The sequence below is a fragment of the Brachionichthys hirsutus genome, chromosome 17 (genome assembly GCF_040956055.1).
Source record: "Brachionichthys hirsutus isolate HB-005 chromosome 17, CSIRO-AGI_Bhir_v1, whole genome shotgun sequence".
Classification (NCBI taxonomy): domain Eukaryota; kingdom Metazoa; phylum Chordata; class Actinopteri; order Lophiiformes; family Brachionichthyidae; genus Brachionichthys; species Brachionichthys hirsutus.
The window spans coordinates 5,871,244-5,888,294 of record NC_090913.1 but is presented as its reverse complement, the minus strand read 5'-3'; the positions used below and the strand labels follow the sequence as shown (position 1 = coordinate 5,888,294).

The following is a 17,051-nucleotide window of genomic DNA, read 5'->3' as shown; positions in this document are numbered from 1 at the left end:
ATGGCCTCTTTCCCTGTTGCACAACTGTAACAAAGTCCCCCCCCCCCCATCTTATTCCCCCGATACTCAGCAGCACAAGACTTGGGATGGATGTTTTTAATGTTCTTCCAAAGGATGTATATTGGTAACTGGATATTTAAAAAGCCTTCAACTGTGTGTGAGAAAGAGCCGAGTGCCGGGAGACCTGCACAAATCCGCTGTTTAAGGAAGAAGCAAGGGAATCGACCAGAAGTGTAAAAAAAAAAAAAACGATCAGATGTTAGGAAGGCTGAACGTACATCGACAGCGCACCTAAAAACTGTTTGAAGCAGAACGATGAGGAAAAAAAAAAAAAAATGGGGGGGAAATCCTCCATTACGTGGGCAGATATTGTTCTGAGACGGGTGAACACGATGGCTTGAAGATACGATGTGATAATGCTACAGAAACGTCTGAAAGCCGAAGGAGGGGGGGCTATTAGAGCCGTTCCTTACCTCAAGGTTTCTTAGTATGTGGAAATGGTGAACCTTTAATTTTAAAATTATGATATGCAAAGAAATTAGTTTAGAGAATAATAAAAAAAAATACCAAATTGTTGTTATTATTGTAATTAGTCTCATTATTATTCTTATTAAATCCTTTCGTGTTTACCTCAACAAGCCCCTGTTGTCGCGAGACAGAACCTTAGGGTCACCAATAGTATCATCTATATGAAAACTATTCCATCGATTGATTGTAACATTTCGTCCTTCACACTCACAGGATTCACAGCTAAACACTACACAGCTAAACACTCTCCTTGAACTGTTGGCATCTTGAATTGAGCTTAGCTCAACCCTGGGGTTCAAGTATTTGTTTTGTCCTTTTGATGTAGAGAATCATTGTTTGGATTCTCCCCCTTCATGCTTCATCTTTTTATAGATCAAGGTCCAACATTGAATTGAGTCTTCCTGAAACAAACTCAAGATGCTGCCATCAGCAACGGTTGAACATGAGAGAGATTCTGTCATTGTGTTAATATTCAAATATTTAAATGCAAAAACACCTTACTATTGTGCATATTTCTATACTGCTGTATTCTATATTTCCAAAATGTGGCTTTTTTGACTTTTGTTTTTTGTTCCAAAGATTTGTAGAAAGCACATTTTCTGCCGTACGTGAAAATATATCTATTATCATAATCCTATTTCTATCTAATTTTCTTTTCATCTTCCATCTGTCTTGTTTGCATGTCCTTAATCATTGTTCCCTCATCATTGAAGAGCAAGTTAATTGAGTTGTTTTTATTTATTTTATTTTATATTTTGCTTTATCGCTTTCAAGAGCTGAGAGCAACACCTACTTGGCAACATAATAAAAGTTATGCATATGACATGTTTTAAAAAAAATATATTTTGTTTTTTCTTTTGATATTATTGTTCATTCTGTTAATCATGGGATCCATTACAGAGACATTTAATAATATTTCAAAGTACGTAGGAACAGCTGGATATTTTTCTCCCTGTCCAAATACTGCAGGTTAATAAGGTATTCTGGAATGAATGAACGTAGGTCTGTAGCACTTGGGTTAAATCCAACTCTGTTCCTTCTTCATTTGAACTGATATATGTATATTTTTAAAGCGGAATCATTGCATTTCAGTGGTTAAATCACAAGTCAGTCTGGCTGTAAGTGTCACTCCAGCTTTGAAGAAATCCAGTAAAAAAAAAAAAAGCTGAAAGCTCATGTACACATGCAGGTTAATATTTCAAAATGGTGAAAAATAAAATGTAATTGTGGGATATGATAAAAGTTCTGTGTCAAATGGGGCAATTATTATTATTTTTTATATATATATTGGTTGTCTACTTTGAATGCTATGGTTTTATTCAATTTTCACACATTCTTCTTATTAAATGTACTGTTGTTGGCAATTTGACATTTCTTTTTTTTTTTTAAATAACTCCAAGATGGCGTAACTGCAGAATGTTCTCTGGACAAAACGTGCTACAATAACGTGCACAAGTATGGACTTGATAAAAGCCACTGAAGACATGAATAAAACCAGCATGAGTGGTACTTGTCAAGTTTTAAAAAAAAAAAGGAAGACGTTTTGCATGAATCTTACGTCTTTAATAATTTGACTCCTGCAGCAGCCGAGCCCAGTTGCTTTTTTCTTTGTCACTAAAATCGTGTGTGATATCGAGCAGTTAGCATTGAGAAGCTAACTAGCGCACTAAGAGCACAGCTGCTGTTTGGCTAAGGCGGGCCTGCTGACAAAGAACATGGCTGCCGCACAAAGGAACGCGCGGCGGTTCCGTTTGGCCGTCGTGGTTTTCTTGCCACTGTATTATATTGAACTATGTTGCCGTTCTTTCTCAATGGTTTCTCAATGACCAGTGCTTTTCCCCTCCATCATGTCTATATTCCTATCGACTGCCATGATGTTTTCTTTTTATTGAATGTCCATATAAATTGGTTTTATATAAAATTGTTTTGTTGTGATTAAGCTTTCCATGTTGTTTTCATTTGGTATCCTATTTTAGTCAAATAGATGTACATGTTGATGCAGTTTCTCATCATTGTCTGTGAATTCAGATTTTTTTTTAATCCTTCAAGGCGTTTCCACCAAATCTGCGAGTGAACCTAAACCTTAAAGGTCCCATATTATGGAAAAACTCACTTTTCCCATGTTTCTACACTATTGTGGTGGATTTGGGTCATTATCAACCCCAAAAACTGCTAAATAAACCATCCAGTCAATCCTGCGTAGTTCTGTAACCACCTACTGAAACGCGTCTTCGTTAATGTGATGAACGTGCCCGATGTGTGTGCACATGCATGCACATTCAAATCTTCATTGCACGCAATGAACTTCGTTTTCAGAGGCTTTTCTGGCGGAGCTGTTTGAGCCAGAAATGGCGGACGCAGAAATGAGAACACTCCAAACAGAAAGGCCCCTGTTCTGGGTTCAAGCCCTGACCAGTCCTGCAAGGCATAGAGGCCCAAGTTGAGGGCTACAGAGAAAAAAAAGAACAAAATTTTAGAATGTAAAATAAAACCAAAAACATTATGAAGCAGAAGGGGGCAGTATGTGTTAGTTAAATACTGAGGCAACAGGAGGGTGGATCGACATCTTTCTGGAGATTTGTTTTTGTTTTTTCATGTTAATTACTGTCATTCACTACTTCCAATAAAATCTATCATTAAATATCACCTCAAATTTTCATGTTGACAGATGCCTACCAAACTTAAAATATGCATTGTTTAAATATATCTCCGCCTATCTATTTGTGTCAGCTGGCAGAGACCAGGATAGAGTGGATTTGGCACATGAAAGAAGGAGAGAATAATAAAAAGATTTGAAGGGATTAGCAGCTCAGAGGACTTGAAAAGGGCCGCAGCAGTCAGAGAAAGGAGAAATAAGCAAGACTCATCCGACCAGCATCAGAAAAACAGTTCAACCGAAAGGTAAGGCTGAGCTGCGATTGTCTCGGCTCTGTTGCAGGGAGCTCGGCAGGATGCTGCCTGAGATCTGAGACTGAGAAAACCTCAGACAAAGGATTTGAATGAGCTGTTTTCAACATTGATTGTACTTTTTGTATCAGTCAGTTACGTATTCACATTTTAATTGAAGAGGATGACAATCTGGCATGCTTTTTATTTTATTTTCTTCTTTGGAGCATTTCAGTTGCCCAACTATTTTTGAGGCTAGATGGAATTTTTAAAAAGGCATTAATATAAACCTTTAAGTAATTCTATTGCAATGTAAAAATACATACCAACATTTGTTTCCAAAAGGTTAAAATAAAATTAAAGTTGCACTCAGCAACAATGCAAATAATTTACTACAAAGCAGTACAAAAAAAAGAAATGCTGGACTTCCCCTGGTTTTAAAGAAATGAAATTTGAATTATTTCTGTCTTTCGGCTACTAATCAAAATGTCAGACATAGCCGTCGCACTTCCGGCCGAGAGGAAGGCGCCTCCCAAATTCAAGCAGAGGACAGTCTGCAGGTTCAAGAGCAAAGCGCCGAGGCCAGGCCAGAAGGGGTGAGACATACAGAAGTCTTTCATTATTTTATATTACTAATTTAACATTTTAGGCAGTCATGTCCCTTGCAAAACAAATCTCAGTTTTATTTTTCTTCTTATGCGCTCAGATTTGGAGAAGACATCCCTGGCATGGAAGGACTTGGCACAGACATCACAGTGGGAAGCCTTCGGCGACATGGAGTTTAGTGACCTGGCGAAATATGGAATTATTTAACTCTTTTTCCTCTCCGTTTACCCTTTTTAATACTATTATCTCTCATAAATTTGGACTCTTGACTAAACAGTTGATGTTTTACTTCTGTGAGCACGAGAGGATGCGGCTATTTATGATTAAGAGTTTAATCTGGGGGAAAAAAAATAATCCAGCGCTCTCTCCGGCCTGGTGCGCTTTATTTGTCTCTGTATTTCTACCAATGCTCAAAAAGTCTTTGTGACAAGAAGCAGCAGCAGCTCTGGAGCTGAGCTTGGAAATGAGTGTGAAGCCATTTGTTTTTACAATGAAAGAGGGTTTAATCTGTTTGTCAGAACACGTATTGTCTTTCTTCCTCTTCTCCTCAAAGCCACTGATACAACATTAACATATTTTGTGTACTTTTCAAAATATATGTTTATGAGAATGTCTTTCTTTGTTAGCAAAGATAAAGTATTCCGTAAAGGCTACGACTGTATTTCCCAATCAAACATCTTTGTATCCTTCCAATTTCTGTCACCAAATGTTACACAAATGTTCAACTAATGGTGATGATTTAATGGTCCAGTCAATTATAACCCCTAAAACAAATGCATATATGTTGTTTAGCCTTTTGTGTTATTTCCTGGATTCACACAATTACACACAGTACATAAGGCCATATATGCATACCGCAAGAAGTTGCTGGTGAAATCATTTCCCTTCACTTTGGTAGCTTTGGTTAACGTAGCGTCTCCAAACCTAGATTAGTGAGAGGAACTTAGTGCAGCGCATGTAGTCTATATTTAAAACTGAACGTCTTGCAGGCCGCATCTTCGGAACACTGAACGCAGTATCATAAAACAGCAGAATGCGACTTGGCCAACCTTTACGTCAAACGAATTGGGACTCCTTTCAGTTGCTGCCATGGCTTCCAGGCACACAAGCCCATGCAGCATGGCTACCTTGTTCAAAATGCAGCTCTAATGGGATGTGATTTATGAGCTCATGTCTGTGACTGCAGCAGGTCGGCTCTATATCGCTGCTTTTCTTTTTGCACGTTTATGCCTTCAGTCGGTTAATTAATGTTCCAGAAAATATCTCTGTAAATATTCCCCACTGAAAGCAGACGCATGGCTGAAAGGAAACAGTAAATGCAGAAAGCTCAGTGCAGAACCTCAGAATGCTCACGGGGCCGCTGACAGGGGAGTTCCTGCTTGTCTCTTTGTTCCGTCTTTCAAAAATGTACATAATAATAAAAAGGAAAATGCAAGATATAATACAGTTGAATAACAAAGTAAAAAAAATCAGGTAAAAGAACTTGCACAAATGTGGAAAAGTACTGCAGATAATAGATAATAGAACGTTTGCATCAAGTGTTGCGTTGGCTCGTAATGAACAATTCCTGACAAACAAATCCAACTGTACAGAAGACTGTATCAAAATATGTGGACAAACAAATAAACAAACAAAAGGGGTTACATAACTTCCTCCAGCTGTCACTGGTGGACACGACCATGATATGATGGGATGTAGATTTGCAGCAGAAGTCATACCATCACAATGAATAGACTTTATTTTATGCACAATTTCAGACTTGAACCTTTTTCTTTGTTCACTTTCATTTCCTTACAAACGACCGCATTCAGAGTTTTTTTTGCAGTATTTCACCAAAGGCAAGAGGACACTCAAATCTAAGAAAGAGTTTTCATGTTCTATAACCACATCGTGGGTTCTTGTAAGATATTTACATGTGAATATTTTTCTATCTACAGGTTTACAAACTGCAGAGATCCTCCTGAAAGGCGACGTTTACTTCACCAGGTTGAGTCCTAAATGGATTTGGAGGAATCTGCACCCCTCCTGTGGTGAATGTACAGAAATGCAGCACAGGCCTCCTCGTTGGCTGTTTGCAGCCTGCTTCCAGTGTCACTCCGGCTGCTGTGTCAGCGGAGAATATATGTAACACACGGCACCACAGTGCTGCTAATGAGGCGAGCTAATACACCGGAGGGCCGGATTCAGCCTCAGAAGGCTCAGACACACATTCCTACCAGTCTGCTTGCACAGCGACACGTAGTTCAATGTTCCCATCGGCCTCGCTTATCAATAGCACCTGGCTGGTTCCCAGGAAGCCTCCAATCGCATGCAAGAGCGTGCAGACGTCTGCAATGTTGCACCTCTGGGCTCTCTGGGCTGCAGCAGCGGTTGACGTTACAGAATCCAGGCATTGCCCCGTTGGCTTCTGTGACCTCCCCGTGTGCCGGCGGAATCATTTCAGACATGCAGACCACCGTGTTTTACTCGCTCCTGATTGCTTCAGTCTTTGCCACAGAGAAAGGTAAATGGAATTCAATTCAATGTGGTGACGCTGCTTTCGTTCCAGTGTTTTACTGTTTGCTTTTAATCTTTAAAATCCATTTTTGAATGTCTTTAAACAAAGCCACACACACACACACACACAAAGGACCTGTAGACATAACATAATGATAGAGAGATGGTGGAGTGATGGGCAGCCATGCAGCAGCGCCCCGGGAGCCGCTTCTGGGGTTCGGTGCCTTGCTCAAGAGCCCCTCAGCAGGGCTCAGGAGATGAACTGGCACCTCTCCAACTATCAGTTCAGATTTTGGTCCTCACTGGCTGTGTCCCGGCCGCCCTCCGGTCCCCGAGCCAAGTAGACTGAGCTACCGCCGCCCTTTTCTTGTGTTCATGGCAGCGTAGGATGTAAAGCTGTAAACTTAGGAAGCGTTTCAGTCCGGGGGAAGATAACTGTTCGCTACAGCAGAAAGTCGTCTGCCCTGAGAAGCAGCAGAATGCAGTTCATCATGGCGCCTCGGCACGGAGCCGGTGACTAATGTTTCAACGGATGCTGATGAAACGGATGAAATTGTAAACACGCGTTGCTGTAAACAGCTGATATCCCAGTTGAGTATCTGACAAGCGTGATAACAGGATGGAATTGAACATATGGCAACAAACCTCCTCAGCAGGATGTTACCGTTTTCAGCCCACAGCGTGGCCCTGAACTTTTATTATTGGCAATAAATGGAGTGCAGAGCGCTAACTTTCCGTGTCCTTCCCTCCCAGACGCTGGCCTTCCCAGGCTGATTGACGCGAAAGCGGCCGAGGCCTTCGTCGACTCTGCTGAACTGGTGGTCATCGGATTCCTGGAGGTCAGTGAAGAGTCAGCATGAAGAGAAAAAGAGTCTCAACCAGAGTCTCAAATAAGCCTCCAGACACCGTTTAAACGAGCAAACGGGGCCTGTTTTACGCCTCAGTTCACATTGCTCACATACATGCGGCGAACCAGACACGATCAGACAAATGATCCGCGAGCGAGACTTGTGTGGCCTCCAAAAATACCGATTTGCTTGCATCGTGGCGTTGCTGTTGTCACAAACATAGGAGGAATGCATTCCCCGTGGCCACACCTTTGGAAGCGGCGGGGCTGTGTGGAAAGAGTGTGGCTGGCAGGCCCGCAAAGGCGAGCTTTTTGGCCAGACCCGTGTGTGTGTTTCGGGGGGGCTGCGGGAGAATGCGGGCTTCTGACAGGATGTATCTGAAGTTATGGGTTTGGCTCCATTGACCCTCCTGTAAACAAATTCAGACGGGGAGAAGGTTCAAGTGAGGAGAGTGGGAAAAGGGAAAGCACATGTTTAGTTAAACTGTTTTGTTGAACCCAGAAAGGGACCGAAAATATTGGTGCTGTGACTCACTGGGGTGAAACACATATTATAGGCTGCAAAATAATCGAATAGATTGCCAGAGCTATGGCAGAAATAGACACAAAGGACTTTCCCTTGAGCGAGGCTTGAGTCTTCTCTGGTTCTCTCTCTGCCCTCTTATTTTATAAAATATAAGGGGAAATGATGGTAAAACCAGAGTCCAGCCTCTGGTGCTGGTGGTGAGTAAAGAAATGATTTAGAAAAGCAAATAAAGATTCCAAGTTTTAAAATTGTCTTTTTTTTTTTTTCTTTCTCAACTCTGCTTCCACGGTTAAGAGAAAATAAGGTCAAATATAAAACAGAAGCTTATTTATCACAAAACGAAGTTGTGTAAATACAGAATATAAATAAGGTAAAACCCAAAATATAATGCCAAAAATAAAGAGAGGTCAGCAGTTAAAAAAAATAAAGGTTTTGTGGCTCCGAAAACATATGTATCCTTATCACTTTAAAGTATAATAAAAAACTATGTATTTTAAAGGTAAGAATTTTGTTTAATACCGTAATATACTCAGACAGACAAATTGGCAGCCTCGCTTCTGTCAGTCTGCCTCAGGGCAGTTGTGGCTACAATAGTAGCTTCACCAGTGGACAGAATAACAACCTCCCTCTTTACTCCATGTGTCTCAGGGAGAGGACCACAGCGGCTACCAGGAGCTCGTTGCTGCAGCGAAGCGCGTTGACTCCGTCTCTGTAGCCATCTGCACTGTGAAAGAGGTGTGGGCCGACTACGGCCTCACGTCAGACACCATCTCTCTTTTCAGAAAGGTGAGCTGCACATCATTTCATCAGTGTCAAGTAGCTTTTTTAAATTGTTTATGAGATTGATTATTCCAGGATGTCCGTGTTTTGTTTTTCCTGCAATCCAGGCTGACAACCATCGAGAGGACCTCGTTCTTGCCAAGGTCAAGAAGTTAGAAGCTGACGGTCTTGTAAACTTCATCACCACCAATGAGCTCCGATACATCACCGAGTACAACCAAGTGGTAAACCCGACCGATGTCTTCAATCCTATCAGTCTGTCAATCTGTCCATCATCGTCCTGAGCAGGAACGTCGGCTGGCTGCACAGCAATTTCTCACAGTTCTTGTTCTTGCTCATGTTTTTCACTTTCACAAATATTTAGAATACTCTAAGAATATGAACTTAACATAAAAAAAAAACATCAAAGGTTTTCAGAACAATGAGTGAGAAAGGATTCCATAATTTTGGACAGGAAGCTAAATCGTGAAAGGCCTCTGACTGAAGACGCTGGGAGTGACCAGTAGGATTGTAGCATGTCTCATCTGTACCCCTTATTTTGTTTTTTTTTGGGGGGGGGGGGGGTTGTTCTTCCTTCTCAGACAGCAGTGGGCCTGTTCAACTCGGAGGTGAAGTCGCACCTGCTGCTTTTTGTCAACGGAGGCACTAAAGAATATGCTGAACTCAAGGCTCGACTGGGAGCTCTGGCCCCCGAGTTCACAGGCAAGGTGAGAATATTCCGTACAGGACTTCTCCAGGGACGCTTTTAATTCCAGATTTGCAGACCAATTTGAATATTTGTCAAACTCAAGCGAACGCAGATTTACTGCACGCTTTATTTGCGTTCAGTCAAATGCACCCAAGTGATTTTTTTTTTTTTTTTAACATTTGTGGTTCACAATAATGGGCTACATTTAACGAAAACTGCTTTCCAGTTCCTGTTTGTGCTGATTAATGGAGGAGTGAAGTCCAACTCCCGGTCACTGGGTTACTTTGGGCTCAAGTCTCAGGACCTGCCACGGGTTGGTGTTTATGATGGCGACGCTGACATGAAGTGGCTCCTACCTAAGGGAGAGCTTTCTACGGAACGAGTCCGAGACTTCTGCAAGTCCTTCCTGCAAGGAGATCTGAAGGTGAGCAGTCCTTCTGGCTCAAATTAGCCACTGCAGTATGTATGTAAAATAAGTGTCACATTGAAGGAGCAGTGGCCGTTTGATTCGTAGGGGGATTCATTCAACGCTTTAAAGGGTGAAATAAAGATCAAATGAAATGAGATGAAGCAAAGCTAAACAAACAAATCAAACAGAAACCCAAATTGCTGCTAACAGCTGTTCCCCCTGGGTTACAATGTCACTCATCACATTTAAAAAAAAATGTTTTTCAGGAGGTGAAGCAGGCAGGTGCAGAAGCCAAAACCGAGCTGTAGCACTTGTGGAACAAACACGATGAATGTAAAATAAGAAATGCATATTGAATAAAACTGGGGGGGGGGGGGAAACAACAACTGTCCTGTGTGAACTTTTCTGTCGTAATAGTTTAGGCCATGTCTTGAACCTTTCCCTCTTTATGAAAAGGAGAGTTTTCATGTGCCCTTTCCCCTCCTGTACTGTGTTTTGTCTGTTTACTCCGATGGGAGCCTGTCTGCGGTCTGGTTAGCAGGCCGCAGCGCTCTGGCCACAAATTACTACCAGAGTTTGTTAGTCTGTCCACTAAAGTTATTACCATAGCCACAAGACACCGACCTCAGAGAGAGTGACAGAGATCCCACAGAGGAGAAGGAATGACAATCTAGGTGCAGTAATGTCTCATATGACACCCCCCCCATGGATGCGCATGTGTTGTAAATAAATTGCAAAAACATCCTCTGAGGAAACAATCTGCAATAAATGAAGTTAGATGTAGCAAAGCAGGCCGTTCAAAAGGTTCCACGCAAATAATACATAAATATGTATTTAAGAAAGAGCATATTTAGCAATAAAGCTCTCAAATAGCATATGGTCTGTAAACATCAAGAGTGTTTGGGTCCACCCCAAAAATATTCTCTCAAGCTAGAATGGGATTAAAAACCCAGACTGGGAGCAGAATAAATAGAGGTGTTACACCGCCAAGCAGCCGGGTACCCGCCAGCACTGGGAAAGCCTGGCAGGTGGACGTTTCTCAGAGACCAGATGGAAATATACACAGAGTGTGTACCTTCTGTCTGAGACCCAGAAATGTAATGAAAATGACGGAATGTAAAGGATATGTGGGTGTAAATAGCGTCGCAACCTAAAACGATGACTGATTGACATACGTAATGTTTCACCGACGTCGATAAATACGCGTAAAATTACTAATATTTTCACAGCTTTAAACTTGATATGATGTTAATGTTTACCCTGATACTGTGGATCATATGTGGCAAGAGATTCTGTGTTCTGCAACAGAATAGTGTTTATATTATGAGATGCTTGATGTAGCCGTTCATTTTCTTCTTTAGTTTTCAGATTAAAAAGCAAAGCAGGTTTTGCTGTGGATCCATGCAGGAGATCCGAAGCAGTGTGATTTGTCATGCTGTCCGTTTTTAGCATGAGTGCTCTGAGTTTTATACATTTATACATTATATATGAACATTTTTAGGTTCACACAGCATGTCAGCTCTAATCTGCAGACTTTGTCTTAATATGAAGACAACATTTGTATTCCTCTTTTATGAAATTCCACACGTCATCATTACGTGTAATATATTACAAAATGTTTCTCATAGATCCTTATAAATTATAAAATGTTATTGCAATATTTTTGAAAGAATTTAGACTATTGTACAACAAAAACAAATATGATCAATATAACATTGAAAGAATTATATAATTATAATAATCTAATCTAATGTCTCATGGTCTGCCAACCAGCACCTTGTCAAACACAGGGTCATATTCAATCTGTGAGGACAATGGATCATCTAATATTGCCAACAGAAAGTTTGCTGATAATATGAATACGCAAGACAGACGTGTAAAATCAAACCAACAGGAAACCGAAGGAATCTGCAACAACAAACATTAAAACTGACCCAGCTGCCCGAGCACTGAAATGTATAACCCTCAAAAATGGATGCTGGAGCAGACGTTAAAATTACACGGCACATCTTCCAAGACAAAGCCCAAACACCAGGAATAAAACCAGACAGCGAAATACGAAGGTCCAGGGTCATTCTGCAGCAGCATTGCATTTCTCTCTATACATGAACCTGTTCATGGCCCTCTGAGATATTTATGTGACCTGATATGTCTGGATAAATGTCCAGTTTTTAACTGAAAAAACAAAAAAACTACAACCACAGCTGAAGCCACACTTAAACTGTTTTTGCACAAACAAGAAGCTGCTTCCAAACCCACATGCATAGCGCCATGCATCCAAGACACGGGGCTTTGCCTATGTTTAGCTGGATTTTGTACTATATGCTGAAATACAACAAGGCGAGGAAGAGTCTTGAGCCATTGGCTGGTGTTGGTAAGCTGTGGCCGTGCCTGAATCTCGGGCCAAGAGTCGCCATTGACCGACGGGGATCTGCAAATAGCGACCGGCTGCGGTTCTGGTGGGACGGCAACACTCTAATTATGTTCTGTCGCATAACGAGTCTCACTGCTGCACTGTGTCACCCGATTAGTAGCTTGGTTCGGCTCAGACTATAGTTTGAGGTCTGTTGTGGTGGAAGATCACATCTGGGGCAAGGAGTGTTGTAAAATAACAGTGTGGGGAGGGGTGGGGGGGGTTCAACAGGCAACCCTGTAACAAGCAATCTGCATGAAATCCAATCATACTTGTCTTTAAGGGTGTTTAATAGAGATCATTTGAACAACGTATCTGGACTTTACTTATAATATTTATCCTGTATAGATGAGTGGTAAAGAAACTTGATTTCTATGGAAGACAAGAAAAAAAAAAAAATTGCCGTTAGACCTCAAGAAATTATTGGCAGGGAAATAATGGGATTTTGTTGGAGGACGCATGAGAAAAATACAGTTCCACCCCAACGCCAAAGAGGTTGACTATTTTAAGATCCAGTAACTTAGTTTTGCTGTGGATCCTGTGAATGCTTTAAATAAAATGCTTGTGCATTTATGTATATGCACGTGGGTTGGAGAGAAGGGGACTCCCACCACACTTAAAGTCAAATGAAAGCTTGCATTCTATGTATATGTGTGTATCCATGCACGTTTGCATAAGGCACACACACACACACACACTATACGTACCACTGAATGCCAGCAATATTTGTGGCCAAGCAACTTTGAGTAAAGGTGAATGGGTTTCAAGATTTTGTGCCAGGACCGCGTGGGTGTTTAGGAAAGCTTGAATGGCAAATGGAAGCATTGATATTTGATTCTCCAGCCAATCAGAGGACAATCCCATGGTGTGGGTCTGGCCTGACAGAGGAGGTGGATTTCAGTATATATTGACCTTGAATCAGGGCACAAGTCAAGCCATCGGAGGAAAGCAAAGAAGAGCAAGGAGTCAACAAAGCAAGCAGAACGAGACATCACCTAAACGGCATCATGAAGACCCTGATTCTCCTCTTCGTCTGTGCTTTTCTGTCAGTGTGCTGGTCAATGGGAGGTGAGCGCAAACCTCCTGCTTCATCGCTTTGATGTCTAATTTTATTTTTTCTTCAAATGTAAGTATCCACAGTCTGTACAAAAAATATCCTGTTCTGTGATCCTTAGACTTAGAATCGGACGTCGCCGGGGACTCCACCGATGACACAGCTGCTGATACGTCCTATGCTTCCGCTGCTTCGGATTCATTTGCCTCCTCCGAGTCCAATTCAGACTCATCCTCCGAATCGGACTCCGATTCTGCAGCATCTGATTCCAGTTCCAATTCCGACTCATCCTCCGAATCAGACTCTGATTCTGCAGCATCTGATTCCAGCTCCAATTCCGATTCGGCCTCATCCTCGTCTTCCTCTGAGTCCGACTCACATGCCTCACAGTCAGCCAGCGATGAGGGTGTGTAAAATGTTACTTCCCACAAGGGAAGCTTCGCGTGGCTCTGGAATGACTTCTTTTTTTTTTTTTGCATTTCTGTTCAGGCATCAAACAAAGAAACCTGATATTTGTGCTATTTGTCCCAACAGCAGCTCATGTGGTCATGAAGAGAGACCTGGCTTCTGCTCTCCTCAGAGGAAGAAGAGCCGTTCATGAAGGAGACCTCAGCCCTGTGCAGCTGGAGAGGTACGCTCATGTACTCAACTCTGGACAAAATACTTTCACGATGATGAGCGTACTGCATACTTTACTAGCGACTGAGAGAGCAACAGTTCAACTGAATGCCTCCTAAACTCTTTCTTTGCTTCCTTCATCCAGGCTGAGAGAAGTGTGTGAGATGAACATGGCTTGTGACGAGATGGCCGAGACTACGGGCATCATCGCCGCATACACCGCCTACTACGGACCCGTCACCGTTTAAGATGAAGACTCCTCTTTTCAACCACATGGCAGCGGTTTTCTGTCATTTTCTGATAGAATGGCATTGCCCTAAACCTGAATGAGCAGACAATCAGACACACACACTCGCACACACACACACACACGCATTGCTATGGAGATTTCTTTCGGCAAAACTCTTTGCACGAGTGACCAGTTATGGTGGTCCTGTAATGAAAGAGAGAGGTACGAGCCTGTGAAGTAGTAACCACTACAATATTAAGTTATGCTTCACACTCATAGCAGAATACGATGAATGGTGCTACAAGTTCAAATGCATTTTGTTTGTTGTTGATAGACAAGAGAGACGTTTATATGGTGTTTCCCCTCATAAGACAAATAAGACTAAGTAGTTCTAGCATGTAAGTGGATAGAGGAACTAGTTTATAGATGTACTGTAGTTTTAGCATTGTGTATTCATAGTGGCAGTGTACAGTGAGTGTAAAATACGTATCAAAACTGCAATTATATGTCATGACTGTAACCACAAATTGCCTCTGTGTTTGAAAATAAATTATTTTTTGTCGTTGAATTGTTTTGTCCTCATTGTCCGCCGGATGCCATTCCTGCCGCAACCTTTTGGCATTTATCCGGGCTTGGGACCGGCTCAAGGGAGACACTCCCCCCGTGCTGCTTATGAGGCTGCATTACTCTCACGCTAATCCTATCCATGGAGAATATGTGGAAAAGACGTGAAGAATCGTGTGCAGGTGGGCTGGAACGGGTGGAGAAAAACATCAGGTGCGCTATTGTAATGTGGTGAGGCGTTTGATGAAGTAGTATGTGGAGTAAGAGGATTGAATGAACCGAATAGATTGTAGTGAATTTGGAGATGACACACACACACGAATTGCCAAGGAGGACACGGGTTGGGCAATAAGATTTAACAAAATGTATTATAAAACAATAATGCTGGCCCACAAATCAGCATAAATAATCTAAAAGGCCAATGAAACAAGTGGGCAAAAGCAATGAAATACTTCAAAAAAGGAATTAGAAGGCACCGTCCAGGGCAAAGGGCTGAAGTACAGGAGCTTGAGGAGCTGGGAACTGGTCCTATCCTCCACGCTGATCCGGGTCATGCGCACCAGGTCACCTGGAATGCAGAGCATAAACGCCAGCACGGGGGGGGGGGGGGGGGGGGGTAGTACGGCCCTACTCTCTCCCGTCCTTCACACAGGTGTTGCAAGAGTCAAACTCATAGGCAAAACACACACTAAGAAAAATAAAATCCCATGTAACAGCCTGATCACACTATGAGGGGTGCCCATTACGCCGATCGCAAAGGTAAAGTGGGTTGATCGCATGACATATTTTTTGATTGACATGCAGGGCAGCCAGTCAGATGACAACTTATTTTTTCTGACCTTTAGGTCACCGCACATGCGCAAAAAGGTGCTAAGTGCAGCATGAAAATACAGCTGACTCCCCGGTCACCAGGTTGGAACCCTGAACCCGGGTTCCTCCCTGCTGACTGAATCGAATCAAATCTAATCAAAAATATTGATGATTTACTCTATTTTCTCCTTTCCTTAAGAAGGTAGCTGATGGCTACAATGCAACTTTCATACAGGTTAAAAAAAAATTGTTACCTGTCAGTAGACACAATGTTTTGAAACTAGATGGTTAGAATAGTCTTTAAGGAACTGAAACTTCAAAGCAGTTGAAAGTTGTAATTTACCTCATTAGAGTTGTTGTGATTTTCTCCGTTAATGACTAGTTCAAAAACAAACACTGATGAAATATGTTTAAGCATTTTTTTCTCATTCATATATTGACGTATATTATCCGAAAATAATACAGTATTCCCCAGGAGACCTAATGAGACCGTTACAGGTATTTTCTCTGTATTGCAGCTGTTCTCATGTCTGGCGCTAGATGGCAGTGTTGGCCAACAGATTTTTGAGCAGCTCACTTCTGCACAGTCTGTAAAATCTTTGTGCGATGGGACGCATGACTGAGTGATGCTCAGAGATTTTCCCAAGACTGCTGAACCACAGAATTCGTGTGGCATTGAGTCCAGTACCTTCATGTGCATACTAGTACTATGAATGGGCCTTTGTTTGCAGAGAAAACGAGTTATATGAGCATTTTGTGTCATGTCATTAATTTAGATTAAAATTAGTGAACATGCTGTTTATATGTTTAAAAACAACACGCACATCAGGAGAATCAGAAACAAGAACTGCATGAGTGCAACGTGTCAGATCACGTTAGTGTGCCATGAGCCCTTCCAGCATTTAACCCTTTATGGGGCAAGTAACTATTTTTGATCATTTGAGGTTTCACATGCATTCCAATGTGCCCTATAAAGGGTTAACCAGTGGCAGCAAGATTCCATTCCAAGGTAGTTTACCTCTGACTAGCAGCATTTTTAATTAGAAGCTAGCAAAGTACTCCCAGAAAAGTGAAGTAATTATTAATTGAAAGTAATTACAGCTAAGCATCTGTGGCCATTTTACTTTGACATTTCTATTGGTCTGATAACACCATAATAATTATTCATAATGGACATTTTTAATGACCTTAAAGGAGATTTTGTGATTAGATCAGCCTTTTTTGATTGCTTGTTTGTTTGTTTTGTTTTTAAGTGAGATTCAATAAAAACTAATGGACAGTTTTATTTGAATTTAAAATTCCCTAGCATTTCCTGGAATAGATTTTGGTGACGATTCTGATTAGGAATCTGTAAATGTTGTAAGTGAGTCTTAAACATTGTGAGAGTTTCTAGCATTTTGGCTTCAGACATTAGAACCATGGAAAGCGCCCGGCTATCAAACATTGGATCATGTGTGCGTGTGAAAATCAAAATGCATTTGTCGAAACTCTCTTACAGATGTCAGGTGATACATTTACAACATGCTATCTCAACTTCTTTGACTCGGGAGTCGAAATAAACAGTTTGAATTAGCATGAGTGCTATGAACCTGCATGT

The 17,051-nt window shown here is 41.6% G+C and overlaps 3 protein-coding genes across 3 annotated transcripts; all 3 read left to right on the top strand.

Moving 5' to 3' along the window:
- The first annotated feature begins 3,900 nt into the window (after positions 1-3,900).
- LOC137906955 (retinal cone rhodopsin-sensitive cGMP 3',5'-cyclic phosphodiesterase subunit gamma-like) lies at positions 3,901-4,227 on the top strand. Its single transcript, XM_068751255.1, is given in 3 exon segments — positions 3,901-4,010; positions 4,121-4,168; positions 4,170-4,227. Coding segments are annotated over 3 exon segments (216 nt in total).
- A 2,238-nt stretch (positions 4,228-6,465) lies between these two features.
- On the top strand, positions 6,466-10,095 carry LOC137907099 (endoplasmic reticulum resident protein 27). The gene is made up of 7 exons (XM_068751408.1): positions 6,466-6,523; positions 7,270-7,355; positions 8,538-8,675; positions 8,777-8,893; positions 9,251-9,376; positions 9,584-9,781; positions 10,033-10,095. The coding sequence occupies exons 1-7, from the start codon at positions 6,466-6,468 to the stop codon at positions 10,072-10,074; spliced, it is 765 nt and encodes a 254-aa protein (XP_068607509.1). The 3' UTR covers positions 10,075-10,095.
- A 3,091-nt stretch (positions 10,096-13,186) lies between these two features.
- Positions 13,187-14,099, top strand: bglapl (bone gamma-carboxyglutamate (gla) protein, like). The gene is made up of 4 exons (XM_068751287.1): positions 13,187-13,247; positions 13,355-13,639; positions 13,768-13,864; positions 13,997-14,099. The coding sequence occupies exons 1-4, from the start codon at positions 13,187-13,189 to the stop codon at positions 14,097-14,099; spliced, it is 546 nt and encodes a 181-aa protein (XP_068607388.1).
- Positions 14,100-17,051: the final 2,952 nt, after the last annotated feature.

Bases quoted from the DNA above. Each gene is read 5' to 3' on its own strand.
- LOC137907099 (XM_068751408.1), top strand. From the start codon at position 6,466: ATGCAGACCACCGTGTTTTACTCGCTCCTGATTGCTTCAGTCTTTGCC. The intron at 7,356-8,537 runs GTCAGTGAAGAG...CATGTGTCTCAG, and splicing joins TGGTCATCGGATTCCTGGAG to GGAGAGGACCACAGCGGCTA. The intron at 8,894-9,250 runs GTAAACCCGACC...CTTCCTTCTCAG, and splicing joins TCACCGAGTACAACCAAGTG to ACAGCAGTGGGCCTGTTCAA.
- bglapl (XM_068751287.1), top strand. From the start codon at position 13,187: ATGAAGACCCTGATTCTCCTCTTCGTCTGTGCTTTTCTGTCAGTGTGC. The intron at 13,248-13,354 runs GTGAGCGCAAAC...TGTGATCCTTAG, and splicing joins AGTGTGCTGGTCAATGGGAG to ACTTAGAATCGGACGTCGCC. The intron at 13,865-13,996 runs GTACGCTCATGT...TCCTTCATCCAG, and splicing joins AGCCCTGTGCAGCTGGAGAG to GCTGAGAGAAGTGTGTGAGA.